General features: G+C 40.8%; 1 protein-coding gene across 4 annotated transcripts; it reads right to left on the reverse strand.

Moving 5' to 3' along the window:
- On the reverse strand, positions 1 to 26,068 carry PPM1F (protein phosphatase, Mg2+/Mn2+ dependent 1F). Of its 4 annotated transcripts, none has more exons than XR_004499595.1 (8): positions 25,836 to 26,068; positions 16,224 to 16,357; positions 12,516 to 12,715; positions 11,237 to 11,425; positions 9,978 to 10,121; positions 8,986 to 9,079; positions 7,383 to 7,874; positions 1 to 1,098 (listed from the first exon to the last, which is right to left on the reverse strand). XR_004499595.1 is itself a non-coding variant. In XM_015644071.3 (7 exons), exons 1-7 carry the CDS (start codon positions 26,009 to 26,011, stop codon positions 7,498 to 7,500), a joined length of 1,311 nt encoding a protein of 436 aa, XP_015499557.1. In that variant the 5' UTR covers positions 26,012 to 26,068; the 3' UTR covers positions 1 to 7,497. The 4 variants fall into 4 exon arrangements, 2 of the variants coding, with proteins under 2 accessions (XP_015499557.1, XP_015499556.1); XR_004499596.1 differs by having other exon boundaries at positions 1 to 776; positions 922 to 7,874; XM_015644071.3 differs by having other exon boundaries at positions 1 to 7,874; positions 16,224 to 16,354.
- Between the last annotated feature and the right edge of the window lie 1,542 nt (positions 26,069 to 27,610).

Here is a 27,610-nt window from a genome sequence, read left to right on the forward strand (position 1 = left end):
TTTCAAATCACTATACTTTATTAATACTTCAGAACCATTGGATCCTAGAGTGGCAAGTTCTTATCCCCACCTGTTTCCAATCACTGTTTTGAGACATCTTGCAATATGCAAATAGATACATGAGGCACTGTGTGAATACAAAAGTGACAGTACAAAAAATTCCCAGCAATTAAACCTCATGCAATACATACATATAGAAAAAATATGGTAACGTAGCATAATACACACAAGCACTATTAGAACAATCCATGTAAATGAATGTACAATATGCATAGCATTTAATGATCAATGACAACAGGTTTTTGACCTGTGCATAAAACCAGTCAGCTTAAATAAGAGTTTTAAGAGACTAGATAACTGGTTAAGCCACAGTTTATAAAACCTGCTGTACTGCAGCTTTTCTGCTCAGGGTCACAAGTGCAGACAGCATACAAAATAAATAAGGACTATGATTCTACAGAACTTGGCTAAGAGCTCCTATTTCAAAGTCACTGGCCCTCTTACTTTCATTCAAGGTTCATCAGCCAACACAGTGGCAAGAAATGTGCCTAAAGAAACAGCTCTGCTCTTGTACTATTTTAATACTGATAAGAAGATATATTTTTAAGTCAGCAGGAGTAGTTACAGAGGTCTCACTTACCACTCCTCAAGCACAGGCTGGCATTACAGTACAGGGCAGACCCTGAAGAATGGCACTGACTGAGAGGTTGCTGAGCCTCAGGTTGATGCTGCTGCTCCTATCCTGACTGCTCAGCCAACTGGGGCAGGAGAGAGAGCTAGGGAGGGGAAGGAAGGCAGAAAGTTTTCCCCCCACTCTCAACAGTGCAAATGTTTGAAAACACAAACAATCTGCAGGAATAAGGAAGGACAGAGACAAGAACGTTTCTCAAGTCCGGTAATCAGGGTGAGAGCTATTGTTACCTGAAATAAGCTTAAGTGTTCCTATGGAGTACGATACAAATAACAGGATTTTCTTCTTACATATCCAGTACTGGTCCATGCCAAAGCAATAGTTATTGTAGTCTCTTATCTTCCTAGCTGACATGGTTCTTTTTACACTCTTGGTGTTGTGGGCCTCCAAAGATCAGACCAAATTCACTATGGACACAGATGAAGTGAAAATTACAAAGTGGTAACTAAACTAAGTTAAGAGCCAACAGATTTTATAGCCTAAAAAGCAGCATTTTGGGGAGGGAGAGGGTGACAATGTAAAAGGACATAAAAGATAAAGAAAATTGGGAAGAAAATAGAGAGGACACAGAGCAAAACTGCCTTTCAGAAGAAGTTGTTAAAAGTAAAGTCATTAAGTTAAAGGAACTTAGAGTTAAAAACTTTATACTGGCCCTTTTTTTTGTCAGTATAAAGTTTTCACCCCAAATAAAACAAATATCTTGTTATTATTAAATACACTGAAGAAAAAAAAAGTGCGAAAAACAGACAAAGAAAGCAGCATTAATCATGCAATATTCAGCTGAATGCCTTTTCACAGAGTTATAAAGGGCACCACAAAAAAAAGGAAATATTTTTATTGCCCTGAGAAGGTCCCCATAGGATCACCCTGGTTTCCTACCTATTATATCTTTATCCTTGGACATCCAAAAAGAATTATCATTGCTTAGGTAAAAGGATAAATAGTTCCTGGCAGGAATGATGATCACACATTTCAGCTCTATTTGCCAAAGCAACAAACCTTTTACCTGCCTAATGTATGGCCTCAAAAGGGATAAATAACTTCAAGGAGTGATCCACTGGATCAGGAAGGACCAATGACATTCCTGTGCATGGAAATCCAGAACCATTTAATCAGTAATAGCTTCAGTATTTGATATATTAATATCTCCTGGAAATTAGTAATCAGCTTTAATAGTTGAAAGAAAATTCAATAATCAGAATCTAGCTAGTCACAAAGCCCAGATATATTTAACTTTCTAAGGAGTTGAATGTATCTTGTCTCTTCCACTAGAGAGCACATAATAAGACATAAAACTGAGAGGAGTTTGTTATCAAAATAAAACAGACATTACAAAACAGCCAAATTAATTTGCTTGAAACAGTGGTTTTCAGCCGACAGTGCACTGCCAACTCTTCTAGGCTGCTTTTTTTTTATTCCATTGTTTGCATTCCAAGAAGCTTGAAAACATTTCTTTTCCTATTGATTTTGTCCTCCTCTGCTTAACAAAAGCTGCATCTTGCTAAATTTTCAATGTGGCCAGCACAGCTGTCCCTTGTTTATTTTTGTGTGCACCAGCAGCAGCATGCACAGCTTGGAACACACATTAAACCAGGGACACTGATACACTTGTGAGTGTTCAGGTCTGATGGGTCACACCAAAATAAAGGTTTAAGCGATTCTCTGGAAGATTTTGGTTTCTGTTCCATGCAGAGATAAGGTTATCTGTCACAAGAACCTACCAGCTCATTTTAAGGCAGTATTTTAACAAGTGTCTATGATACATGTTCAGAGGAACAGTCTCTCCTTCAATTCTCCATTTGTTTACTTCTCAGCTGACATGACTTACATAAGTAAAAATAGCTTTAAATTAAATAAAATCCAAGAAATATATTAAGCCCAACCAAAACACATGCAGAAAGCATGTCTGGCTTAGCTCTTAAGGGCTGTCAATGCTGCAAAGCAAATATTCCATAGGGCTGGCTGGTTGTTTTGCTCCATTTAGTAATAAAGAGAGGACCAGCCTCTAGGTTTTGGTGCTGTTTGAAAGGTTATGATGAGCTTGGCAGAAATCTCCCTGGTCTCCAACACTACTCAAATGCAACCAGACCTGCTATAAATTTGTGTTTAGGGAGAGTACATAACTTCATGCAGATTGGGAAGTTCTGCATTCATTTGAAAGTTGATTTTTCTCCTTCTCCAATCCTTCCTGGGTGGAGTTTTGTTCATCAGAAGGGTGTGCTCCTCAAAAAGGGGGAATGGACCATTTTTTCCTGAAGGCACAGACCCAATTGCAAAAGGGACAGTAACAGAACTAAGCAGGAAAATTTAATTCAGGCTTAACCAGAATTAAATTATACATGAATCATCTGCAATCTGCTCTGTTGTGGCTAACATCCCCCCACCTTCTCCCTAAAGCATTTCCTTGATACTTCAATACTATAAGACTAAAAAGAGACAATGGCTGGTGCTACACATTGAGTACCTGCATCCACAGGAATACAAATAATTTAACCAACAGAGACAAACTTGCACTAAGAGTAGAGCTGGAATATTAACTTCAACTTTTTTGTCTATGCCCTTTATAGATTGAGGGTATTTGCTGCTCATCTTTTCTGCAATGCCATCCACAAATAACATTTACAAAAGTTCTTAGCCACTTGTTTTGGAAATACCTTTTTTAGGTTAGTTTTTCAAGTATTTAGGTTAATTTTAGGTGGGTTTTTTTGTTTGGTTGGTTTTTTTTTTTGTCTGGGAGGGAAGCTTCAACCCCAAAGAAGTGATCTAAGCTATCAACTGAACATAGGTTTTTCAGTGCAATCAGCCAAATTATCTCCAGGATGCAGAAAGTAAGAGAAGCACTTTTCCCAACATCTAACAAAAAAGTGGAAATTTTAGTGGCTCCTCATGACAGAAGGTTAATGACACTGGAAATGCTTTGTAAAAGAGCAGTATTGCATCTGACTTTGAATTAAGTGTCTATTAAATGCTATTAAAGTCATCACTGTGATTAACACTACTCTGCTGCCAGCACTGCTGTAACCACTTGGTGCCCAATTACTCATCCTGCAGGGCTCAACCATCCCCTCCACTCATTAACTCATTAACACACTCCACAGTTACTCAGGCAGCACTTGCACAGTGACCAGGAACTGCAGAGGCTGGATGCTCCCTCTTAGCACTACTTTACCTGGGAGGATGTTTGGAAAAACACATTTAGGAGCATTAGCTACCAAGGTAGCATTGAGGGGTCACAGTAAATCACCTTGGACACTTTCAGGGCTATTTCTTCTTCGGCTGTTTGAAGACAGAGTTACCACAGCTGAGCTCTGCCTTTTTAATGGGTGTGTTTCTAACTCTTTCAAGCACTGGTATTTCACTCTAAAGAACTGACATTTGTAGCTCTATTTTCCAGCCCACTTCCTTTTTAAAATAGGCATTAATAATACTTAAATGCATTCCTGTCTCTCTCTTTCACTCCTCCATCACTCAGAGGGTGGATTTTACTTAATCTCCCTCTGTTCTAAGTTTTTTTTCCATGTTTCTATCATCTGTATTCTTAGGAAAAAAAAGCCAAAATTAACCCCCCCAACAAATGTTATTTGTAAAATTTTAATCTTGTCTCTGTCATACCCAGAATATTCACTGTCATAGGTGTGTGGCTTAGAAGGAGAAGATGGGGAAAGGAAGGGAAGGTAGAAGCATGAATAAGCAAAAAAGGTGTTGGATACCCACTAAGCAGAACAACTGAAGCTAGTTTCCAGTCAAAGAACAAAAGAATTTAAGTGTGCTCTATTTTAAAAATTCAGGCTCCTTTAAAAAGCAATTTTTCTTCTGCTGAGTGCTAAAATGGAGCAGCCGACATTCATTTGGAGTCTAGTAAGGCATGAAAATTATTGAACATTTGTCTTGAATCCTTCAGTTAATTTCTACAGCTTCCCCCCAAACCATATTTGGGATTTTCCTGCAGATGACACATTAGGAATTACTTATTCTAGCGATGGGATACAAACTGCCTTTTTTGACCCATTACAATTTCTGTTGACCTGACCAGACTTTTCAAAGGTAATAAGAAGTCTGAAAATGAGAGAAATACTTTTAATCCACATTGTAATCTGAGTTCTCAAAGACTGTTCCTATCCATTTACATCTCAAAGAAATGAAGCACTATGTCAGTCAGAATGAATGCAAATGTAAGGGAACTGCTTTTAAGAATGCAGAATTTCTTCCCTAGAGCATTGCTTGAGAATTAGATTTTATGATTGCCACAGACAGCTTTCTAAAGGCCCATTCCACTTAGCTCTCATAAAACAGATATTATCAAATCTGAAACAAAAAAGGATATTCTCACATAGATGCAAGCAACCATCAAAAGAATTAAGACTTTCTTTCCTCTGTAATGCAAATCTGCCCAGAAAGGGTTGGAAAAAAAAAAAAAAAAAGAACCATTACAAAGAGTTTGGCTTGTTCAGTCCCCTTCACCTTTAAGGAAATTTGACAAATTTCAGAAACTAAACCATATCATGAATTTACCAATATTTCATATCTTCCTTCATAAATACAATAATTTTTCCTTCTCCTGATAACCCTCAGATAACAATGAAATCAAACAATTCTGCATGATTCTTACTATATTAATAATAGAACTATTTCCAAGACACCAAGAGACACTAGTGGTCATCAGGATTTAGCATAGAATTGAGTATCTGGCTAGAAGTCAAAGAGAGGAGTTGATAAATCCAAGGGGATTACTGAACAAGTCTAAGGGCTTCCTTAACTGAAGAAGGTTCACTACAAACACTGATGCCCACCCTACCAGGCTGCCATAAGGGAAATCCTTCCCCATATATTTTTAGACAGAAAAGCTGCTGTGGCAAAACAAGGCAGTCACTGTCTGAGCTGCTGTGAGAGAGGTCACTGAGGAGTTCCTACGTTAAAAACTGTAGGATCATTCACAGGAATTCCAGCAAAAGCCTTGGGTCACTGCATCATCCCACAAAGGATCCAGAGATTTTGGACATAGTGCTGCTCTGTTCTTCCTCTGAGGCATTCCAGCTCTTCTACCTAAACTTCCTCCCCAAGCAACATTAATGCTCACCATATTTTAATCAACAGGACTGACATACTGCAATGACATGTGCTTCTAAATGTGGCATAGAATCTTGCTGCCAGATGCAAAGCACTTTTTGTTTAGACACTGAAATTAATAACAAATTTACCATTGAGCCTTCAGATCTTGTTGAGTCCTGCTAGCCAGGCAAGACAAAACACAACCACAGGCTCTAGCACATCATGAATAGAGTAGTTGTGTAACACCCTTACATATTCATTGCAATTCTTTCATCCTCTGAGCTTCACAGTTCCTTAGAAAGTTATTCAGACCCAAGAGGTTCATGAAGTGTGCCAAATTAACCTTCAATTAAAAAAGAATTGTGACTAAACTTTTTCTAGTTTGTGTTACTAAATTTTCTTGTGAAGGCCAAAAGTTACTTCTTTTTAAATGAAATAATTACTCAGATTGTTACTTTATGATTAAATCTCTAGAGCTTTCTCCACAGGGCAGGGAGAAAGTTACAGCGAAGCTTTTACTATAAACCACAAGATTTGGCAACAATGAAAGATGTTTTCTTGAAACCTAGTTACCACTAAAATAATTCACAAACTGAAACATTTAAGTACATCAATGAAAACAAAAAGTCACATTTTAAAAATTAGGACCTGGCTCACCAGACTATGATAGGCAGCCAGCAATCCTTGGGTGAAATATTTAAGGCACTTGAGGGTAGTCAGTTTTTTTACACCAGATAATAAAGACAGAGCCACTTTAAAATTCCAGTTTAAATAAAAACCACAACAAAATAAAGTAACACTGCAAAACATTCCTCCAAATGTGAAGTTCAAAAAATTAACAAATAAACACAATAAAAATAAATTTCTCATCTGCTGTAGTACACAAAATAGTGGCAGGAAGAGCACATTTACCTGCTTGAGCACACAAACTGTAAACATCTCTCTCAAATACCACAAGAGGGGGTCTTTTCAGGTTGCCAAATAGCCAATGAGCATGTTTGTTAGGGAGACATAATCCAGTGCAGTTAAATATCAGATTCCAGTTTATAAGCCAGAGCATCCCAGAAAGCAGCTGATTTCTATCATTTTCCCTGGGATATTTCTAGCTAGTTTTTCTGCTTTTCTGGAGATCCAGTTTTATTTTCTCCTCTCCATATACACAAATGTTAACTGTTTCTATTTGAATAAAGAGGCCACATCATTCTTGTAGTATCTTTGGTACAAACCAAAAGCACCGTACACAGCACACTGGTGTCACCCAGTCCCTGCACCCCAAGCCTGTTCCTACAGAACACACACAGGAAGATGATTTTCTTGGTGGGGACAGCTTCTCCCCGCCACCTTCCAAAGTAACATCACAGTTAAGTACAACATACAGTGCTCTTTCTAAGCACTAATTCAAATTTTCACTCAGAATTCATGAAATGCATATTTTCATCCATTAGCTTATACCTATATTATAGTTTCTTACCACTTCCAGGACAGAGGGATATGACCAACAGCCCTGGGACACACTTTAGTGTCTGCTCCCAGAGATGAAATAGCTGTACAAATCTTCACATCTGCTCAGCATTTTTTGAGGGGAGGGGGGGAAAAAGGGAGAAGGAAAAGACAAATGGGGACTCAGTAAAAGGGATCTTGCTTTTCTGTTCCACGTTTGTCCATTTGTCTTTTTTCCTGATACATTTTGCCCTCTGTATCAGAGACTTCTTCAGTGGAAAGCAGTTCCTTACATGAACTTACTTGAACATTCTGGACTAAACAGATTCTGTCACTGCCTCACAGCTGAGAAAGTTAAAGGGTGAGCTCTGAGCATCACCATCAGCCCTAGGGCTCTTAGAGTCTCTGAGACAATCTGCCAGGATGTCCTGAGGATCCCTCAAGAACACCACCAGAACAGTGATGTTGTCACTGGATCCATTTTCCTTGGCAGCAGCCACCAGTCTCTCTGCTGCTTTGAGCCCCACTCCTTTAGTCTGCACCAAATGATCCAGGACCAAGTCTACAACTTCGTGGGGCTTGATGGCATCAAAGAATCCATCGCAGGCAAGGAGCAGGTAATCTTCTGAGCCAGTCAGCTCAAAGGAATCTCCATCTGCATCCCCAGAGACATAGGGCTTCTGGCAGATGTCACCTGAGACAAACAAGCAAAGCAAAGGCTTTTTTACTTTAGATATAAACAGGTACTTCTTTACACACCAATTGCTTTTACCCTCCTCAAGGACAGCCAGATCGTGTTCCAGAAGTACCTGATGCAGGACAAGAGTAGACAAAAACCATGGAATAAGCATGGAAGCCTTTTGTTTCTTTAAGGATGCTTGGAACCTACCTAAATCCAGTGGCTTTCTAAGGAGTTACTTTAATTTATGCTCCCCTAATTTTGCAGGGAAAATAAGGAACTTATTCCCAAGTTTTTTCTCTCAGAAATACCTTTGTGCAAGGAGATAGTCAGGCCTTCATTTTGCAGATGTGCCTCCTGTACAGCCTTCAGAATACCATGAAAATGTGATTTTTCTCACCTATCCAGATATACATCACAATGCCCAAAGAATCTGGTCACTGTGTTTAGTGTATCAGTTTTGTATGGACATACATACTAAACATGGGTTGCTACTGATCCAAACAGCATTATACAAATTCCATACTAATCTGCTCCCACTCATACATTTATCTATTGTATTGCCCAGGGTTTTTTCCTCTTTTTGCCCAAATTGGCAATTGCCAAAGTAAGCTTGTTTAATAAGACTGTGAGAATACTACAATTAAAATGCCCTAAACTGCTGGATATTGAAGGAGAATGCAGTGATTTGACTTAAGCAGAAAGATTCACAGCCAGGAGAAAGATACATTCATACTGAAGTGGACAAAACTCCCTCACAATTCAGATATTTGAGCACATAAAAAGGCTAGACAAACATTTACTTCCTCCACTTTTACAAATTAAATGCTGCATATTTGTTTACAGTAGTTTAGGCATTTACACAAAGCAAAATCTTGGTTGTAGAAAAAAAAAACAGGACTATGGTGGCTAGTATGTAAAATAAAACAATATTTGATGCTCATGGTAAAACCAATAAACTTATGTAGCTGCAAGCCATGTAAGTCCCTGCCTTATGGAAAAGGCAGCAAGTCATTTACTGTTTGTTTGATGCTGAACAAGACACCATTTACAGTGAACAGTCTCAGTTTCAATTGTTTCAATCAATTTTAATCCAAAGTTTACTGATTCTGATGGTTTAGCTCACCAATTGCTCTGGAAACAGCCAAGGTACCATTAACCCTCCAGCAGTCCATGTAGGTTACACAGCCACCCAGAGTCTCAATCCTTGCTCTCTCATCCTGAAAAAAAATGGAATACATTTTGTTTGCTGCTCCAGCTTCTGTATTTCTACAATGAATATAGCAAACACACATATCAGAATCTAGCATGGAAACATACACACAGGATTACTGGAAACAAGCCACTACTTTCCACCCCTGCTATGGCTTGTCCACAAAAAGGCAGAATTCTCAAGTTTTTGTATCATCATATGCTTTCCCATATGGATGAGTAAATTTTCCTGCCACTTCTTCCCATTCCATACAGCAATTGGGTGAATGTTCAGAATGAAATACATGATAACTAAGCTAAATAACAATGGTCTTTGCATTGATACTCCTTTAATGACTCAGTTATTACAAATATTTATGCAATGAAGGCAAAGGGTCATGCAATGCCAGCTAAACTTGCAAAGTCCCCATCCAATTTCATGGAATAAAATATCTGGCTATTTAAAATAGATAGGAAATGCAATGTACTTTAAGCCAGTTAGGCCAGTAGATTAGCATTAGCTTTTCAATGACAGTACTGCATATAATGAAAGATTTGCATTATGGTAACATTTTAAATTGCTATTAATCTCAAATTACTAAGATATTTTGTAAAAGGCAGATTTAAATTCACACACAAAAATCCTGTGAAAGTCTTAAATTACTGCAAATTTTGAATAGTCTGAGCAGGAAATGAAGTCAGGACTATCAGTACCATTCATTAGTACTTCCAAGTAGGTAAGGTGTAGGGATCACCTTGTCAAGACACAGGAGTGGATGTAAAACAAGAAATTGTTAATTCTATGCATCTTAACATACATATGTAATTATGTAAAACACCAAACACTTTAAAAGGCTTGAGTCCAAAAGGTTTCAAGAGAGAATCTGACATCACACTCTTAAGAGGAAAAAAACAAGTCAGACTTACTTCTCTTTCTGGTTTGTGAGGTTCCATTAATGTCACAGCTTTCCCTTGCTGCACCAGCATCACCTGAGAGTCCCCCAGCCATGCTATGTGTAGTTTGTTCCCTACAATCAATGCAGACACACCTGTTGTGCCACTCCGCAGCTTCTACAGAAGGAAAACAGGTGTGTCAGGTGAATATTCAATGAACCCTACTAGGATATATGGCAGTATTGAAAACTTAGGTTTAATCACATTAAATGCAGTAGATTAGACCTGCTAATCCTAAATCACATACTTGAAAAAAGGTACAAGATAGAAGAGAGACTTGAAATAAACTATTTATAAACATATTTTCTAATATGCAGATGATTAATACTGTCTCTTATATTCTTCCTTCTCTTGCTATTAATTCCAAAACTGAGCTAGAAGACTAAAAGCTCTGTTGTTTAAAACAAAGACATGCAGAAAAGCAAGAGGATCTGGATTTCAGTAGAATGAACATTTCACAAACAAACACGTCCGTCCAATCTCTTTCACATTCTCTACCACTAGCATCAACAGATATCTTGCTTCACACAGATCTCCTTACCCTTGGGTATTTAAATGAGAAAGTCAAAGGAAAAACATCTAACTGTCCTAGATTCCCTGTAAAGATTAGTGAGTCAGATCTTATGAGATGCTGGTCCCTCTTTCATACCTCATTGACAGAAATTAAGACATTGACAACTAGTACTCCCACAGTACTGGTATAAGAGTTTTCAAACAGTGTAATGTGGATTTGAAGAAAGAATGGACATCGTAGCAACTTAATACAAGGTTTAATCAATAGGTTTAATGAACTGAGGAGTCTGATTTAAATCCAAGAACACCTTTTTCACTTATAATCACCAGTGACAGTAACGGTGGGACAAGAAATAGGAAGATAGCAACCATATTATCAGGAAGAAAGAAATCTCTTTTCCAGGTCAGAGGTAGGACAACAGAACATCTAGAGGCTGCCTGGTTTAGACAATGAGGCACCAGTATTCTCTCAAATAACTGATATATCAGAATCATTTAAATCACTTTAGCATTTCTTTTCAATTACTCATCTTGAACTCCCAACCACTGGTTTGCCTCAAAATAATTTGATCAAACAAAACCTTCATATGTAGCATAATTTCATAAAGAAGCCAGTGATTCAAATAAACTGTACTGTCAAAGTTTTCTGAATAATACCACATTGTCCAACAGTTCTCAGTGTTATTTCAATACAATGGAATTAATCTCTACCCACTCACCTCTCTTTTGGCTTTGAAAAGAAACATTTCATCTGTCTTCTGGAAAGAGCATTTCAAGGCCTCAGCTGGATTCTTAACAATCTCTTCATGTAACCCAACATTTACATGTAAGTGGGTGGCTGAGTAATTGGCAGCATCCACTCCACCATGGCCATCAAACACCGCAAAGTAAGCACGATCAACGTCATCCTTTTGCAGGGAGTGAGGGAGAGGAAGACATTCATGTTCAAAACCAAAATAGCTCACTGACTGGTACCAACAAGGAAAGTTTTTTTTATTCTGGGCTTTCTTCCATACAAATGGCAATTAAAGTCCATTTACGCATGTACAAAATGGATAAAGTGGGTACTTGGCAGGCCAATTACTTTTCTTTGTTTGCTGTTAGTCACTTAATGTCCTTCAAAATAATCTGGTATTGAAGCAGCAGACTGCTGGTTATATAGCCCTCCAGCAGTTTCATGAACTGGCACTTGTACAAATGCTGTTCTCCATATCATAGAATGGTTTGGGTTGGAAGGGACCTTACAAGACCATCTAATTCCAGCCCCTCTGCCATGGGATGGACACCTTCCACTGACCAGGTTACTCCAAGCCTCTCTCTTGTAGCCCCTTTAAGCACTGGAAGTTGCTATAAGGTGTCACCAGAGCCTTCCCTTCTCCAGGCTGAACAACCCCAGCTCTCCAGTCTGTCTTCACAGCAGAGGTGCTGCAGCCCTCTCACTATCTTTGTGGCTTCCTCTGGACTCACTCCAGCAGGTCCATCTCATTTTTATGTAGTGGGTTCCAGAGCTGGACACAGCTCTGTGGGTGAAATCTCATCAGAACAGAGTAGAGCAGCAGGTTTCCCTTCCTCAGCCTGCTGCCCTCACTGCTTTTGATTCAGCCCGGGACATGTTTGGCTTTCTGGGCTGCAGACACATAGCACTGAGTCATATTGAGCTTCCCATCCACGAGCACCCCCAAGTCCTGCTCCTCAGGGCTGCTCTCAATCCACATGTAAGTTGTGTCAGTCACAAGAACATTTTAACTCCAGCAACATAACACTAGGTGAGCTTTATCTTCCCATCTCCTAACTTATGACATAAATCCCAGAGTCACAAGATCCTCCCTGCATCACTTCTTTATCAGGGCAGTAGTTGGCCCCCAGCAATCTGAGTCACTTAGTCCTTGCTCCAGTGCACATACAATAAACGATCAGATCATCCATCACCAGGGCCCTGTGCTTACAGCAATATTGCAAAGCTGCCCAGCCAGCTTCCCCTGTTGTGTCCAGACTCACCGAGAGACCGAAGAGCTGGTTGAACTCCGGGAGCAGGACGTGGCGATCCTCCATCTTGCGCCGCGTGTTGCGGATGGCGTGGATGGACACCAGCAGGAAGCGCGTCAGGGGCCTCAGCGGTGGCAACTGCTTCTGCCACTCGGAGCACACGTCCCGCAGCTTGTTAAAAAAGCAGCGCTGCAGCGACTCCCCATCCAGCACTGACAGCACAGAGACAAAACAGTAAGTGCTGTGTCCCACTATGACCCCATCTTTTGGCCTGTCTTTCCTTCAAGTTTCTTTCCCTACAGCTACATACATGCTGCCAGCACCCTGCCTTTACAGGCCCTGCAAGAATTAAAATGAGGTCTTGAGAATAATGTGGAGAGAAAGTTGCAATGGAAAACAGTGTAACTTTAAGGATAATAGGAACTTCTTTACTTGCTAGTTCTTCTTCAAAATAGAGGTTTATCAAGCAGGTGATTACATTACAAGAATCCTAACAAAGACCCCCAAAAATCAGACACGAATATTATTATGTAAGTAAAATTAGTAAGATATGGTGGTAGGAGTTCATACATACTGAAAAATAAAAGGGAATCATCAAATGGGCAGAAAAACCTCAAGATGAGATTGCTGTTGCCTTGGACACAAGGGATGAAAAAGCACTGGCCTGGCTTTGGGTCAGGTTATGGCCTACTGAACCACTTCCACTGAAACAGCAAGGAAGTCTGAAAATGTTTGCTGAGGTCAATAGCTCAACTCATAGTTGAGCTGAGCAAATTAGAATTTTTAGCTGTTATCTTTACCTTTTTAAATACTCGTGATTGTAGGAGCTGCAGGGACAGAACACTTCCACTACTCTCCAGCTTTGTCATTACAGAGCAGAACTGTAAACAACTATTGGGCATAGCGTGAAAAGCTCCAGCTAGACACTCAAATCCTTTTCTGGATAGATCCCAAAGATCAATTAACCCAAACTTGTTCATCAGACTGAATGGCTTGGTGCTTGGCGTTGTGTCTAGATTTGCAACACAGTATCCCTCTAAACAGGTAACAATATAAAGTCTTGCTATTTGAGTAGGAAACCTGCCTCAATGCTAAATCAACTAACCTCAAAATACACTGAAAAAGAAGATTTATAGAGCAAAAATAATTTGCTGGTCACTAGTATATAATCTAAAGAACTGCAGTGCATGTACTATCTTTCCTATATCTATTTTATCCTGACTCCTGCTAACATTGCTAGCGTTAAAGCTTCCTCAGAATTCCTTTCTATAACTCCTGGTTCTAAAGTTGTTTTTTTTTCCTCAGCAACAGTGGCTGGCCAGTTTCAAATGCATTTTTGGGCCTGGAGAATTGAAAGCTTAAATTTAAACACACGCTTTTGATTAGCAGCCACTACATACTAACCAAAATTACTTCTAATTTGCTTAATATGTAGGTGTTAATGGACAAGCTATAAAAACCTTTAAATATTAAATCATCCCATACAAAAAATAAAATAGGACAGCATCTCAGACAGCCTTGCCTACAGCTGTTACTTTACATATCTGTAAATGTCTACACTAAAACTGACTCAAAGATACATACTGCTGTTTAAATATTAAGCTTGTGAATTCTGACAGAGTTTAGTACCTTAACAGCAAAAATGCTTCTGCAGTGTACCACAAGCAGTGGTACTCACACGTGCACACACACCCCCACTGTTGCTTTTACATAATCACTTCTCTTTCATTCCAAGAAAGCTTTTTTTGGCAGATTTATTACTGCAGTGCAGGAAGAGAGTCCATACTGTGCTGTAGCACGAGGAACAGCTTTCCTTCTAGTTGTACAGTTAAAGTGATGTAATAGCAATTACAAGATAAGGGAAAACAAGCACAGTCCAAGGGTGCAGAAAAATGAACACCTTTAAAGTAGCTGTTCCTTGCTGAGATCAGGCAATGCAAGTACCTGAACAAAGAGCAGATTTCCATCCTGTTCAATAGGAGAATGAATGGTCAGTAGAGATTTGATCTAAATGGCAATGGTGACAAGAATGAACAACCAAAATAGACAGGAGTATATAAAATGGAAATTAAAGATGGTTTCAACCATCGGAACAGGAAGGGCTCCAGAGCATATGTCAACAAGGAATAGTGAGAAAGAATGTGAACTAGTTCAACATGAAACTCATCCAAGGATTTTCCAGCTGTGTCTGTACTATCTTAAAAGCAGATTCCAGTCCTACCTTTATGGCCTTCAGAGTAAAACAGCAGCCTGAATATTCTATAAATGTCCCCAATATATAGTAACCAGAGACATCAGATGCTTGTGACCAAGAAAACATCCATGTCCTATCAAGTTCTTCATTACTCCTTGTTTCTAGACATTATTTCATTATTCAGATAGGATTAATTTTGGTTTGTGGCCCAAGATTTACATAAAACACAGAACTACAGATTACAATCCTAGGCTCACAAGTGTATAGGATTCATGTCCTACATTACTGCTATAGTTCACCTCAAAGATAATTACATGGGGCTCAACAAAGAGTCCACAGCACAGACTGCAGGATGCTCTGCTAACTGTTTCCAACTGCTTTGTGCAAACCTACATAATTATCCTAGGTGAGTAACAATATGCTGCCTTTGACTTTCCTGTAGAGACTACAGTGACCTGGTCACACTGAATTCATATATTTGCCAGCCTCCCCTCAAGGCAGAGTCCTGCCTCAGGTCAGGCTAGCTGCAGTAAGTGAAGGCCACAGGCATTAAGGTGAGGGATAACATAATCAGGGTGCAGCATGACTTAATTAACTGAGTTCCCCCTCCTGCCGTTTCAGACCTGGACATGAATGCTGAAAGAAGTTTCTGGGAAATGTCATATCCTGGTCATTGCACTACCCTGTTTGGGGCACACTGAAGTGTCTTTCAAGCCATCCTAGGGAAATAGGAGGGTGAGTATTTTCTCTTACAGAACAGACTGGTTTGCCTAAGACATCTCTTTTCCATTTTTATCTTCTACTCTGCCTGCATCCTGCTCCATTTAAATTCCTGGCACTGGGACTGAAGGTTTGGTGAAGTCTAATGTTAAACACTTCAGCACATAAATGCAGTAGGACCATCTGTTACCCAAGGCACAAACCCAGTACTCAAACACCAAGGTCTGTTCTCTCTCCAGTTCACTCAGGAGCAAACACAGGCATCAGGTAAAAGATATATGCAAGGCTCCTTTTCCCTCAGCATCCCACCTTTATAGGTGAGAGTGGGAAGAAAAGAAATCCTCAATAGAGACTACTCAGCAACTTGCCGAAAGAAAGATCTAGAGTTTCAGGATGTTCAAGATGTGGAGAAGTCAGAATCTGGTTGCCAAGACAAAAGCAAGATGGTTTATATGGGTGAGTTTAACGTGTTGGTCTGACTGTACAACAACTGTGGTGATGTCAATGTCAAAACACAGGAGTAATTAGCTAAGGTCACTTTACCAAAGGGAAAGGGACACACTCTTCCCTTCCAGAAAGCCAATCCACAGGATCAATCAGGGCTCCAAACACTGTGTTTGCATTTTGCCCACAAAACTAGCACAGCTTCCTTTCATCCCACAGATACACAGCAAAAGCAAATCAAGTTCCATTCGCTGCTGCTTGCCAGGCAGCCTAACCAAATAAATCTGGGAAACATTTCAAAACACTGAAGTCTTCTGAAAGACAGCCTCTGGGAAAACCACAGTTGGAAGAAGTATACTTACAGGTGAATCTTTCCTCATCTCCTTCTCCCTCTGTTTCCACATTTTGCAGCTTAAATTCAGTCAAGTCTGTTTGGAGAACTTCATCAACTGCAGCATGGATCAATGATGCTGCAAGAAGTGGTGAAACATCTCTGCTGGTAAGAAAAGGAAGGGAAAGCAAAATAGACTGCATTAGTTTAAACTGAGCTACAACCTCACAGTGTATGGCTGGTAACCTCAGACTTAGAAATCATTACACGATAATACAAACTTCATTAGTAAACTAGTAGAGCAAACCATATGTTCAATATTTATTCACACAAATCTTTAGTAAGATCCTCAGTTAGACAACTGCTTTCTCAAGAATGTAAAGAGGAAGAAGTGCATGAATCATATTTTCAAACTGTTGCCTCACACTCCAGTCACAGATGGTACCTCTCTCTTGAGCTCTCAGATGGAAACTGCTACCTTCAATTCCAGCCTCTAAACACACACATTTTGTTTCTACTCACTACACAGCATTTCTTGTTGCAGTCAACAATCTCACCACAGACAGTAGCAAGATCTCAGCATTGTGGTAGATGCAAATCTCTAAAAAAGTTACTTGGAACTCTCCTTTCCTTCACAAGAAAAGTCATGCTTAGTGCTAACCTCCAGCCCTTATCATTCAGTTTATTCTGACTGGAAGTTTTCCAAAGAAACCACCCAGGTAAAAGATGCAAAGAGTTGTGACTAGGATGAGAAGAGACTCCAAGACTTGTGATTTAGACAAAGCTTTTAGGTGGGCATCTAGAAGACAATAATGCTACATGATCTGCTCAACATCTCCTGTTCATTCAATGCTTTATTCAAGCCACATGCTTCATAAGAAGAACACATTGCTTGCTATAATGGTTTTGAATCTGTAAACGAATAAGTCCCATCCAAATCCAAGAGGCAGCTACTATAAAATAATTTCTATATTCACTATAGTCTCATGGCAAGTACTAATAACTACAGTATAAAACACGTTTCAGCCATTTTCTATGAGCACAATGAAGAATAAGCAACAACATCCATAAAAAGCCACTTTATCCTTTGTTCATGGAGCGTTTGACTCCCACACGGTATTGAATTACACAACCATTGCAAATATCACATTAAGGCACCTACAGCAAGTCAAGGACAAGACTTTGTTTTGCCAGGAAACATTTAGAAAGTTCTGCATAAAACTGGTTTGCTGGGGAGTATGAAATGGTGGAAGCAACTGGTCTGTGATGTTGCTCAGCAATGAGCGGCTTGTGCGTGCAGAAGGGCAGGGAGGGGAAGACCGCAGGGTTTTAGATCCCAGTGACAACAAGCTGAAATGCATTTTGCCATTGTGCTCCTGAAAGAGGGGCCTTGTCACATCCTCACAGCCGTGTATGAGTACCTCCCGTGGCAGCAAACAGAAAGCATTGTGTCAGTCAGCAGGCTCCAACACAGGCCTGCTTTATGCCACGCATTCTCTGGCAGTGACAGCCCAATTTAATGAGTTATTTCGGTACTTCAAATAGATGGCAATGTGTTAGCAGTCCTTTCAGTGCTAGCTGCAGTCATGTCACATCAAGGGAAAACAGAATGTGACTTTTTATTTCTTTTTTAAGGCTAATATGTTTAGGGGAGTCAGCTCCTTTCCTAGCTCAGTTAAAGTAACAATACCTGCTTACAACAACTCTGACACTGACAGACAACCCTTTAAAAGGTCAGGCAAGAAATACACCCAAAACAGATATGGCACCCCCTGCCCTCCAAAAATCTTTCTTCCTGTTATTGTTTGCATAAGAGAAAAAGAAAGGACTACAAAAATATAAGCCCCACAAACAATGTCTGATGTGTTGTTGACACCGCTGAAAGTCAGAAGCTTTACTCAAAGCACATTTCAGCTCCAAGAATAGAGACAAGAAACAAAAAGAAAACAGCAATGCATTTAACTGCACAGTGAGAGCCACAGCTTCACAGATCTTCAGAATTTCTCTGCTATGCTGGAGGAAAAAATCAAATCTCGCCTGGGTTCACAGCTCAGCATCAGAAGATATCTTAATACTTTGATTTTAAACCGTGTACATTTCTGCTTTCCAGAGTCCAGGATTGCTGAACTGGGTCCATAAAAAGCAGCTTAAACAAAAGGAATTCTACTAAATGCTATAATGCACAAGTCCTGTATAAACCTGTGCTTCCAGGATGCCTGTAAAAAAGAAAAAAATTATGAATTATGTCACATCCTTCAACTTTTTCCAGCTGCCACCCAGTTCCTAAGAAGGAAATTCAGTGATTCCTCAGTACTGATATGCTTCATCCTTGCTTCCTAATTATTTCCTCCCATTCCATAGTTCTTCAAATCTATAAGAAAGTGGTTACTTATTGGGATTTTGTTATGCAGACAGCAACATCAAACAATTGATTCTGACTAATTAAAAAAAGATAAGGACTAAAAAATTACCAAACCTATTTAGTTCAATTTCAGTTCCGAACAGAACATATTTGTGATTACTTTATTAACGCTTTATTAACACATTACCATATTGGCAAGACTGGTTTTCACTTGAGCTCAAGTAAAAGGAGCCCCACGGAATGGCATCTTTCATTCAGGTTCAGAGTTCACCAGTTCTAAGTTCACGTTCTAAATCAAAGATTTTAAGAGTTAACAGAACGTGTCATTAAAAAACAGCAAGGACTGCTGCTTTAGTTGTGAGCTACAAGGTCTCACTTGGCTGGAGAGTATCTGGAAACAGCCACAGTACCTATGGCAACCAGTGTAAAAGTAACCTACTGCAATTACCATTGAAGACTTCAAACATTTCCTGTAAGCAAAGAAGAATGTCACTTATTGTTAAAATCTTCCTTTCAAAGAAGCCCAAGACACCCTGGTGATGAGCTGAACCAAGCATAATTTAATCTCCATGAATCAGAAGGAACACTGTAGTTGTTTCCTAAGTGGAAAACCAACTGTATTGGGAAGAAGAGGAAAGCTGGTGGGGTGTGTCTCATGCACAGGATGCTACTTTGGGGCAATCTTAGAAGAAACATGTTAGCCCCATTTCTCTGACATACAACACTAACCACTCAGCCTCAGCACACACAGGCTAGTAGTAAACAGACCATGAATTTCTTTGCTGCAGGCTATTTCTTTGCTAACATAAAAGGTATGTTTTGACCACAATTAAAAGTATTTCAAGAGAATTAAAGCATGTCGTAACAGTGCAGACGAGGCATCATAGCTTCACGAGCAGCTGAAGTCAGATCAACAGTGGCTGGAACGTGGAGCTCATATCCTCCAGCAACTCACAGTAAAATACAAGACTTGTTTCAAGAACCTGAGTATAGATAAAAGAGGCAAGTTAAAGCAATACCTATACTAATAAGATGACACTTAAATTTATTTGCCACCCTCCTCCTTGAAAGATCCTGGACTACTGGGCACACACAGTACTGGTGAAAGGAGCTATGCAAAGCTCCTGCTGATACCTCTGGGCCAAAATAAAGTTACACACAAGTAAAATGCAATTATGATATTTTGCATACTTTAGATTTGGCATAAGTTACAGAACAGAACTTACTTCTCTTGCTCACCTTGTTTCTCTTTTGTAATACAATTTAGTTATCTATTTTATTTCATTTCAAAAGACCAACTGTCACGCTACCACAGTGGTGTCCAGCTACAGTGTAATCATGTACATAAGGACAATCATAAGACTGTTACTGATCTTTTTAGTACCAGTCTTCAGAAAGAAAAAATCCAAAATACATACATGCTCTTTTGTAAGCAGAAACACAGTAAGATAACTTCTTACTCGTTTTTATTTTGGTCACTAAATGCCCAGTACACTTGCAGCAAGCGTTGCAAACAAGTCACCAGCTCAAATATGTTCCTACCTCTTTTCCTCCTCCCTTATTTTATTAAAAGTGTATATTCAGAAGTCTTGAGCAAACAGGTTTTTTGGTATGGGAGAAGCAGCCAAAGGTCAGGCCACCACACCTTGGCCAGAGCCTCAGCTACAACTAAACTTTTTACAAAAGCTTGAAAACAGGTGACAGATTCCTGCAGTGCTCCCTGCCCAGCTTACAGTGGCTCTGAGGACACAGTAATACAGCAGATGGCAGACCCCAAAAAGCTGCTCCTTAGCACTGGGAGCAGAGGAATGAGTTCTGTGGCACCTTGGAGGGTGGCACACAGCCTCTCTAGGAAACAGCAAATACCCCATGTTTACACAAAGACTTTTGCATTTTTATTTACCTATTTTGCAAGCAAAAGAATTCATATTTCCCTCACCCCAAATGCACACATTCTCCCACAGTACTGTCAGAAAATCTGTTTACATAAAATAAAGCACAAGAGATTACAATGGTCCTGGCCAAATATTGATCACTTATCTTCCAGACCTTAAAAGAAGTGACATGATTTTGTTTCTAGACATTATTACCAAAGTCATGGCAAGAAGGCAGCAGTGGTACTGCAGGCCAGAGCACCAGTGTATAATCCTCTTTTCCTTTCAGAGTGTGCATACACACATGTTGGGGAGAAAAGTGCTATATCAAAGCACAAGCTCTAGCACAAGGCAGCTGCAGCTGCCTTATGTCCAAGGGAAGATGTGTCCCTATTTGCTCCATGGGCTCTGTAACAGCCAAAGATCACACAGAGCACTGCCAGCTCGGGATGTGTTTCTAGCATGTTACAGCTCTATCAGCAGTGGGTTTAGTGCAGATCTGCAAATGCCAGCAGTTCTCCAGAAAATGAAAGATCCTCTCACACTGCCAAAATAATAGCAGGTCACAAGTTTCCTCATAAACAAAAGCTGCTTGTATTCAGTATTTTCCCTCCAAACTGCTACTTTTATTTCCCTTTCTCTTTTTATTCTTATAATCAACTACAGAATGTTTCCACTCAAGCAGCTTTAAGCATTAGCATTTATTAGAGCACTAGCCATAGTTCCCAGGGTGATGGTGGCCAGAAAAGTACAAGTATATATCCACTAAGGAGAGAACATCTGACATTCTACAATGCACAGGAAGTTGTTTTGTGTGCTAATGACATCAGGTCATTAAAGGAAATGAGCAAGAGGGAATCAAAACAAATACATAAGCAGTGCCACACACAGAATTTCCATCTCTTATGGTTACATGAAGCAGTTTTTTCCCCAGCTTTTCTTGTGAAACTACCAGAAGCAGCAGCTTTAGAATCCAGAATCCATCTGTTCAGGCCCTTCAGTCATTACTGAACAGTTTTTACACAAAATGTGCAATGAAGAGTCACCTGCTACTCCCATTTCATTCTCAGCAGGAAGAAAAACCCCACAGCAGAGCAGGAGAGGCTTAATTCCACAAAAGCCACTTTTCAATTAAGCCCTAAACACACTGTTTTAAAATTGAATATTTATCCTGAAAGAACAACAGAAAGGGTGTTTCACACAGGTTATGAGTAAAATATGCAAACATGTTCCAAATCAAGGAGAAGTACCAGTGTATTACATCAAATTGTTCAAATTAGGAATAAGGAAGTAAGTTTTAGGGAATTTATTAAAAGCAGAGGTCAAAGTAGAAAGTAGTTTTCACAGAGGAAGAGACTGAAGAGCATTTAAAAAAGAGATTGGGAAATCAGAAGCAAAATAAGATTCCGTTCCCCCTCCTCATACTTAAATCACATTAAAACATCAAAATATCAGAATTGCTGAATTAACTAGTCTAAAAGAAGGAATACTGGAAATAAAGACATCAGGGCCACACCTTGGTGTAAGCACTACAGTGTAAAGCACAAAGACACAAAACAGGATGCTGAGGCAACAGCACATCGCTTGGGAGGGGGCAGAACAGGAAACCCAAGTCTCTCAACTGTTATTGTAGGAAATCTCCTCCAACAGGAAGGCTGCAGGAATTTCACATTGTTCTTTGGATATGTCACAGGATGGCCATACAAGTTTCAGCTCCTATCAAGGGGAAGATGAAATTTCTATATTTGGGGGTCTGTTTTCATCTCATATCCTGCTGCAGTGAAAGTCAGGAATATTTCAGGGTAATTTCTAAAGCTTGGGAAGTAACTAATGGCCACTTCATTCACATTCACCTATTTTCATAGATTACCAGAACACAGCAATTACCCAAAAGTGTATGTTAATTAAAATTCTGCAAAACAATATTACTTATGCTGCTTTGATTCTCCAAAATGTTATTTATGTATTTAGCTGCAGTTAGCAGCAGGCAGTTTCATTTATTTAAATGAACTATTCAAAGTAGAAATACCTGCAAAGCTTCACCAGATTAATGATTTAGAGGCAAGGCCTGCCAGAGAGCAAAATGGTTTGCTGTTGTTTCACTATGGTAGCTGCATTTGTAGAAATTAAAATAATTCATTTTAGATTAAGACATTCAGGGATTAGCCTGATGTATCCAGCTACTTCCATATAAAAAAAGATGTGCGCAGCCTTGGAGGAACAAGCAACAGCATTCAGAAACTCCTTGTTGGACCTTAACCGAAGTTACTTCTTGGCCCATTCTCTTCTCAGCAGAAATCCTGATCGGTAGTGGAGGAACAACATTCCTCATTGCAAAGGCACAAAGGTTTGTGCCTCCAAGCAACTGGAAGAACAAGCTAAACATCACCATATGTTGTCTCATGAGCCAAGGATATTGCTGGGCCTTTATTGCCTATGGACCTTGATTGGCTCGGGCCCTTCTGGGCATGACCCAAACATCTGTGCATGTGTGAATTAAGTACCTGACAACAAAGAAATGAAAAGCAGAACAGCAGAACTGAGTGTCAAACTTGATTCCCAATAATACTTTGATCTACAAAGAAATCCTTCATCAGTACTAATCACCATGCAAAATACATTCTGTGATGCTGGAGTGTTAGAGAAATCTCTCACTCAGGAAAGAGAGATCAAGCAACAATGCCAAAAGCCAGCAAGGTACATCCAATAACACCTTCATAGTGTTAAACCTACGTAGAATAACAGTGATATTTGAGGGTGTGTGTTTTTCACCAAGTCGCCATCCATGTGTTTGGGATGCTGCCATGACAGCACACAGATGGCTGGATCTCAACTACAGTTACCTCCTGCACGCTAATCTGGCATCACTTCTGCATCTTCAACTTTTATACAAATATTTAAATATTTTCTGATGTCAGTCCTTGCCCTTACTCTTCCATTCTTTCAAATCTTTAACATCCTTCTTTCTCTTATTTCCTTACTATTCCCTCATCTATTTTATTGAGGATTCACATCAACAGAAAAGTTTATTTAGCCTTCAAAGCTGCACTTTGAATTGATCCACACTAGCAAACATGGGGGGGATAAAAGTAATGTTGGCAATTTCTCACACAATCAGAGACTTCAGTTTTAGTTCCCAATTACAGGGATCGTGAGAGGAAGGCCTCCAATTTCAAAATGCAAGATTCCTGTCTTGGCCTTGGGTTGTATCAGTCTTTTTCTCCACATGCAAGAACTTTGCCTACCCAGCAGGAAAATGCAGCCTTTTTGCAACTGCAAGATGAGGTTTCTCTTTGTTACAGGAATCAAAAACTGAGCTAAAATTCTGCAGGGATCCCTACATTTGACACTTCAGGTACACTACATTACACTCAAACTCATGGCTTCACCCAAACACAGAGCTGCCTGCAGCCAGCCAGGAGAATTCATAAAAACACTTTTCTTATCTATTTTGTTTTTCAAAAACATTTTAAGAAGAATTAATAATTAGATTGCTGTACTTCAATTCTGCTTTACTTTAAGCTCTCTTTTCTTTTTTTTTTTTTTTTTTTATTGCCAGCTCAGGACTTGGGCAGCTCCACAAGAGAGGCTGTGGAGCCAAAACTGGCTGCAGGGCAGGTATGTGAAAAATGAAGCTTCTGACACTGGCAGGCTACTCTCTGTGTAAACACCAGGCATGACAGGTGAGGTGAAAGTATTGCAAAACCATCATTCCTCTTCTGTTTCTGCTTGTTACAGTGCCCAATAGACAACAACAGAATGTCAGCAGATGCACAGCTCAGAAATACTGATTTTTAAAGCACTGCAGTTGGAGTAACACATCCCACAATTCTACAGCCTTACACCTTCCTCTCTAAAACAATGGTAGAGAGCATCAGCCTGGCCTGTGTGGCACAGTGGGTGCCATGTGATAAATATTTGTTCAAGACTGGCATTACCCTGTTCTTTAAAGCACTCACCCAGAACCACTCTTACTCCACAGAGTTCAAAGATTCAATGCATGTGATGAATTTGCAATCTCGCTGTGGAATGCAACAGCTGTGTTTTGTTCAAGAGCAATTTATTCAAAGCACAACTAAATAATGCAATGATTATCTGGGCCTTTTTAAACTACAGAGTAAGAAATTGAATTTCTTTGGTATGGATTTCTCATCTTCAGATTTAGGCACACCATTGAAGTGAGTGATTTATGTTCATAATCATCTCTGTAATGTGTAGGAGTAACTTGACTTTTAAGGCAAACTTCCCAGACAATTTAAATATCTAAAAATCACCTATACACTTTTAATGACAACAACAAAAAAATCTATTTTGTGTTCATAAATTCATCAGATGATAGTTAAAAAGGCAAGTAATTCAAATCATGTTTACTATCTATCAAATTCCTCTAATAACCAAGTAGCATTCAGCATATACCAAACCAGAACCAGTCTTCTCCACACCCCAGTACCACAGCACAGTCTGATCACTACTCACGTTCTTTTAGACCATCCACAATCCCCTGTTCCTGACTCTTAAAAGCAGGTTAGCAAAGCAGATTGTGGTGGAAACTTCATAACAGCTGGAGTGCACAGGCCCTACTGCTGAAGTACAGTAAGAGAGTGGAGTGTCAGGAGACAAGAAATTGGTGGGAGAGAACTTGTTCTTGATGAAGCACTAACTGGCCAAAAGAAGTAAGTAACATTCAAATTCCCATCAGTATTAAAGAGGAAGTCTAAACTGGTCAGGATGAAGGTTATGAGGATGCAGTCACGGGATGGCAGAAGCATCACTGAGGTGTAGATGTGTGTTCCATCAGTGATGTGTGACTACAATCCTGAAATTTTAAGAAAACATCAGCTTGAGAAACCCACACAAGCACGTCCCACTTAGGAGTGCTGGGGAGCTGAACACCCCTGGAGCTGGCTCGCTTCTTACCCCTGGCAGCTCAGCGAGGCACCTCACGGACTCCCTCCTGCCCAGACTTCCAAGCTGACCCACACAGGTGCCCTGAGGGACCTAAATTCACGCTGTTGGCACTCCACCACAGGAATCGCGCTAATTGCGGGCTTGGAACTGAATCCGTACAGAGAGTGGGAGAGGAGTATTTTTGAAAAGCACACACAAACAATACTATGAAGGCACGGGGCCGAAGGCCTATGGTCTGAATAGAAGCATGCTATTAACGGTCACCAAAAGTAACTTAGAAAGGGGAATAATAACAAATAGGTGTCTAAACCTAAAATTCCGTGGAGACGCTGAGGGCTCTCCCCCGCCCCCGGCGGGCCCCGCGTCAGGAGGAAGCGCCTCCCGCGCCTGCACCTGCTGCGGCCCCGCTGCCGGGCCGGCCCCGCTCCCTCACAGCGGCCGCCAGCGGCGCCCCCGGGGCAGCCCGGCCGGACGCCCGCCCGCCCCGCAGCCCCCTCACCTGCTGCCCAGGAGGCTCCTCGCTCGCTCGGCCAGCGCGCCAGGCACCTCGGCCCTGCTCAGGGCGCCGCTCCCCGCGGAGCTCCACGGCAGCGGCTCCCCCGGGCCCAGCGGCGCCGGGAAGTCCCTCAGGAAGGAGCTCAGGGGAGCCGCGGACGGCTCCAATTCCAGCGCCATGGCGGCGCTGCCCAGCCGGGAGGGGCGGCAGGGGCGGGGCTGGAGCTGAGGGAGCGGTGCCGGCCCCTTTAAGGGGCGCTCGGGGGCGGGGCCGGGGCGGGGCCGGGGCGGGCGGGGCCGCAAACAATTCCTGGAATGCGGGGAGGCAGCTCCCGGGGCCCCGCGGGGCGGCCGCGCCGCCCTCTGCCCAGCGCAGCTTCTGGAGCTCCTTCCACACGCCCTCTGCCATCAGAGAAGGGCTGAAAGCAGCAGGAAGGCGTTTCCCAGGGATGACTCTTGACTGAGCCCTCCCCGCGCTCACACTCATGGAATCCTAGAATAATCTCAGTTGAAAGGGACCATCAGGATCACCCCAAAAACCTCACCATGTGCCTGACAGCATCGTCCACCCCTCCTATGGCTTCCTCTCCAGACCCTTACCCATCCTCTTGGCTCTCCTTTGGATGCTTTCTAATAGCATAATGTATTTTTTTCCATTGTGGTGCCCAAAACTGCACACAGTACTCATGGTGAGTTCTGACCCAGAGGAATGGCTTTTCCATCCTAAAATACTTACTCTACATTAGATTATGAAGAATTACACTCCCTGATAAATTGTGTATCGGAGATACACACAAATAGGAAGGATGCAGAGATTTTACAAGCAAAAGTTTGTCTGCAAATAACAATGGCAAAGTAAAAGCCATGCTTGGAGGGAAAGTGTTCCCGCTCAGTTCAGAAGCCATGGAGAATGATCAATGACAGGTTTCCCACATTTCCAGAACCACCTCCAAGCATCACGGAAATCCCAGCCAGCAGCAGCAGCCAGCTGGGCACACAGGTATGTTCAGAGCAGTTCCTAGTGTACAAACAAGGCTACAGGTAAGGGAGGACTTGAACAATTGAATCAGTACAAATACCCTGGAAGCTGTTGTAGTTTATGCCAAGATCTATGACTCTGAGGCACCACATCAACTTGATTTTTAAAACAATGTCATGGTTTTTCATGAAAAGAAGCTATTTGCTCCAGCCTGCTTTTACCTGAAAGAACTAAAAAGAACTACAGAAAAAAACCCTTCTACCTATGGCTGGATCTTCTAAACAGTATGATTAAAACATAGTTCATGTTTGAGCTGTAACTGTATAAACAAACATTTGATCAGAGGAACAAGCTTGGTGCTGTGGTATTTGGGCTGTGTTCTCTGGTCCAGTAAATGCACAGACTGTGCCAACTAGAACAGCAGAGTTGTAAATTACCTTTGTAGGGACCTGTCTTTCCTCTCTGTTGCCAGTGCATCCCATGTCAGGTTAACCTCTTCACATTCTGTGTTGAAATGCAGCAGCCTTTGCACCTCCCATCTGACCACCACTATTGCTGAAACTGTTTTGGGGCTACAGATGACACAAACTGTACTTGACCAGATGACTAGACATGCTCAGCCATGAGCACATGGAAGGAAAGGACAGAATATTATGTATTTGTACAACAAGATTTTGCAATGTGGCACTCAGCACTGCAGTGGTTAGATACAGCTCCACATGAAAGCATGAGGACACCCTCCTTTTGACAGCAAAATTAACCAACATTGAAATGACAATTCAGGGAATGGACAGGACAAA

This window comes from Parus major, chromosome 15 (genome assembly GCF_001522545.3).
Source record: "Parus major isolate Abel chromosome 15, Parus_major1.1, whole genome shotgun sequence".
Lineage (NCBI taxonomy): Eukaryota > Metazoa > Chordata > Aves > Passeriformes > Paridae > Parus > Parus major.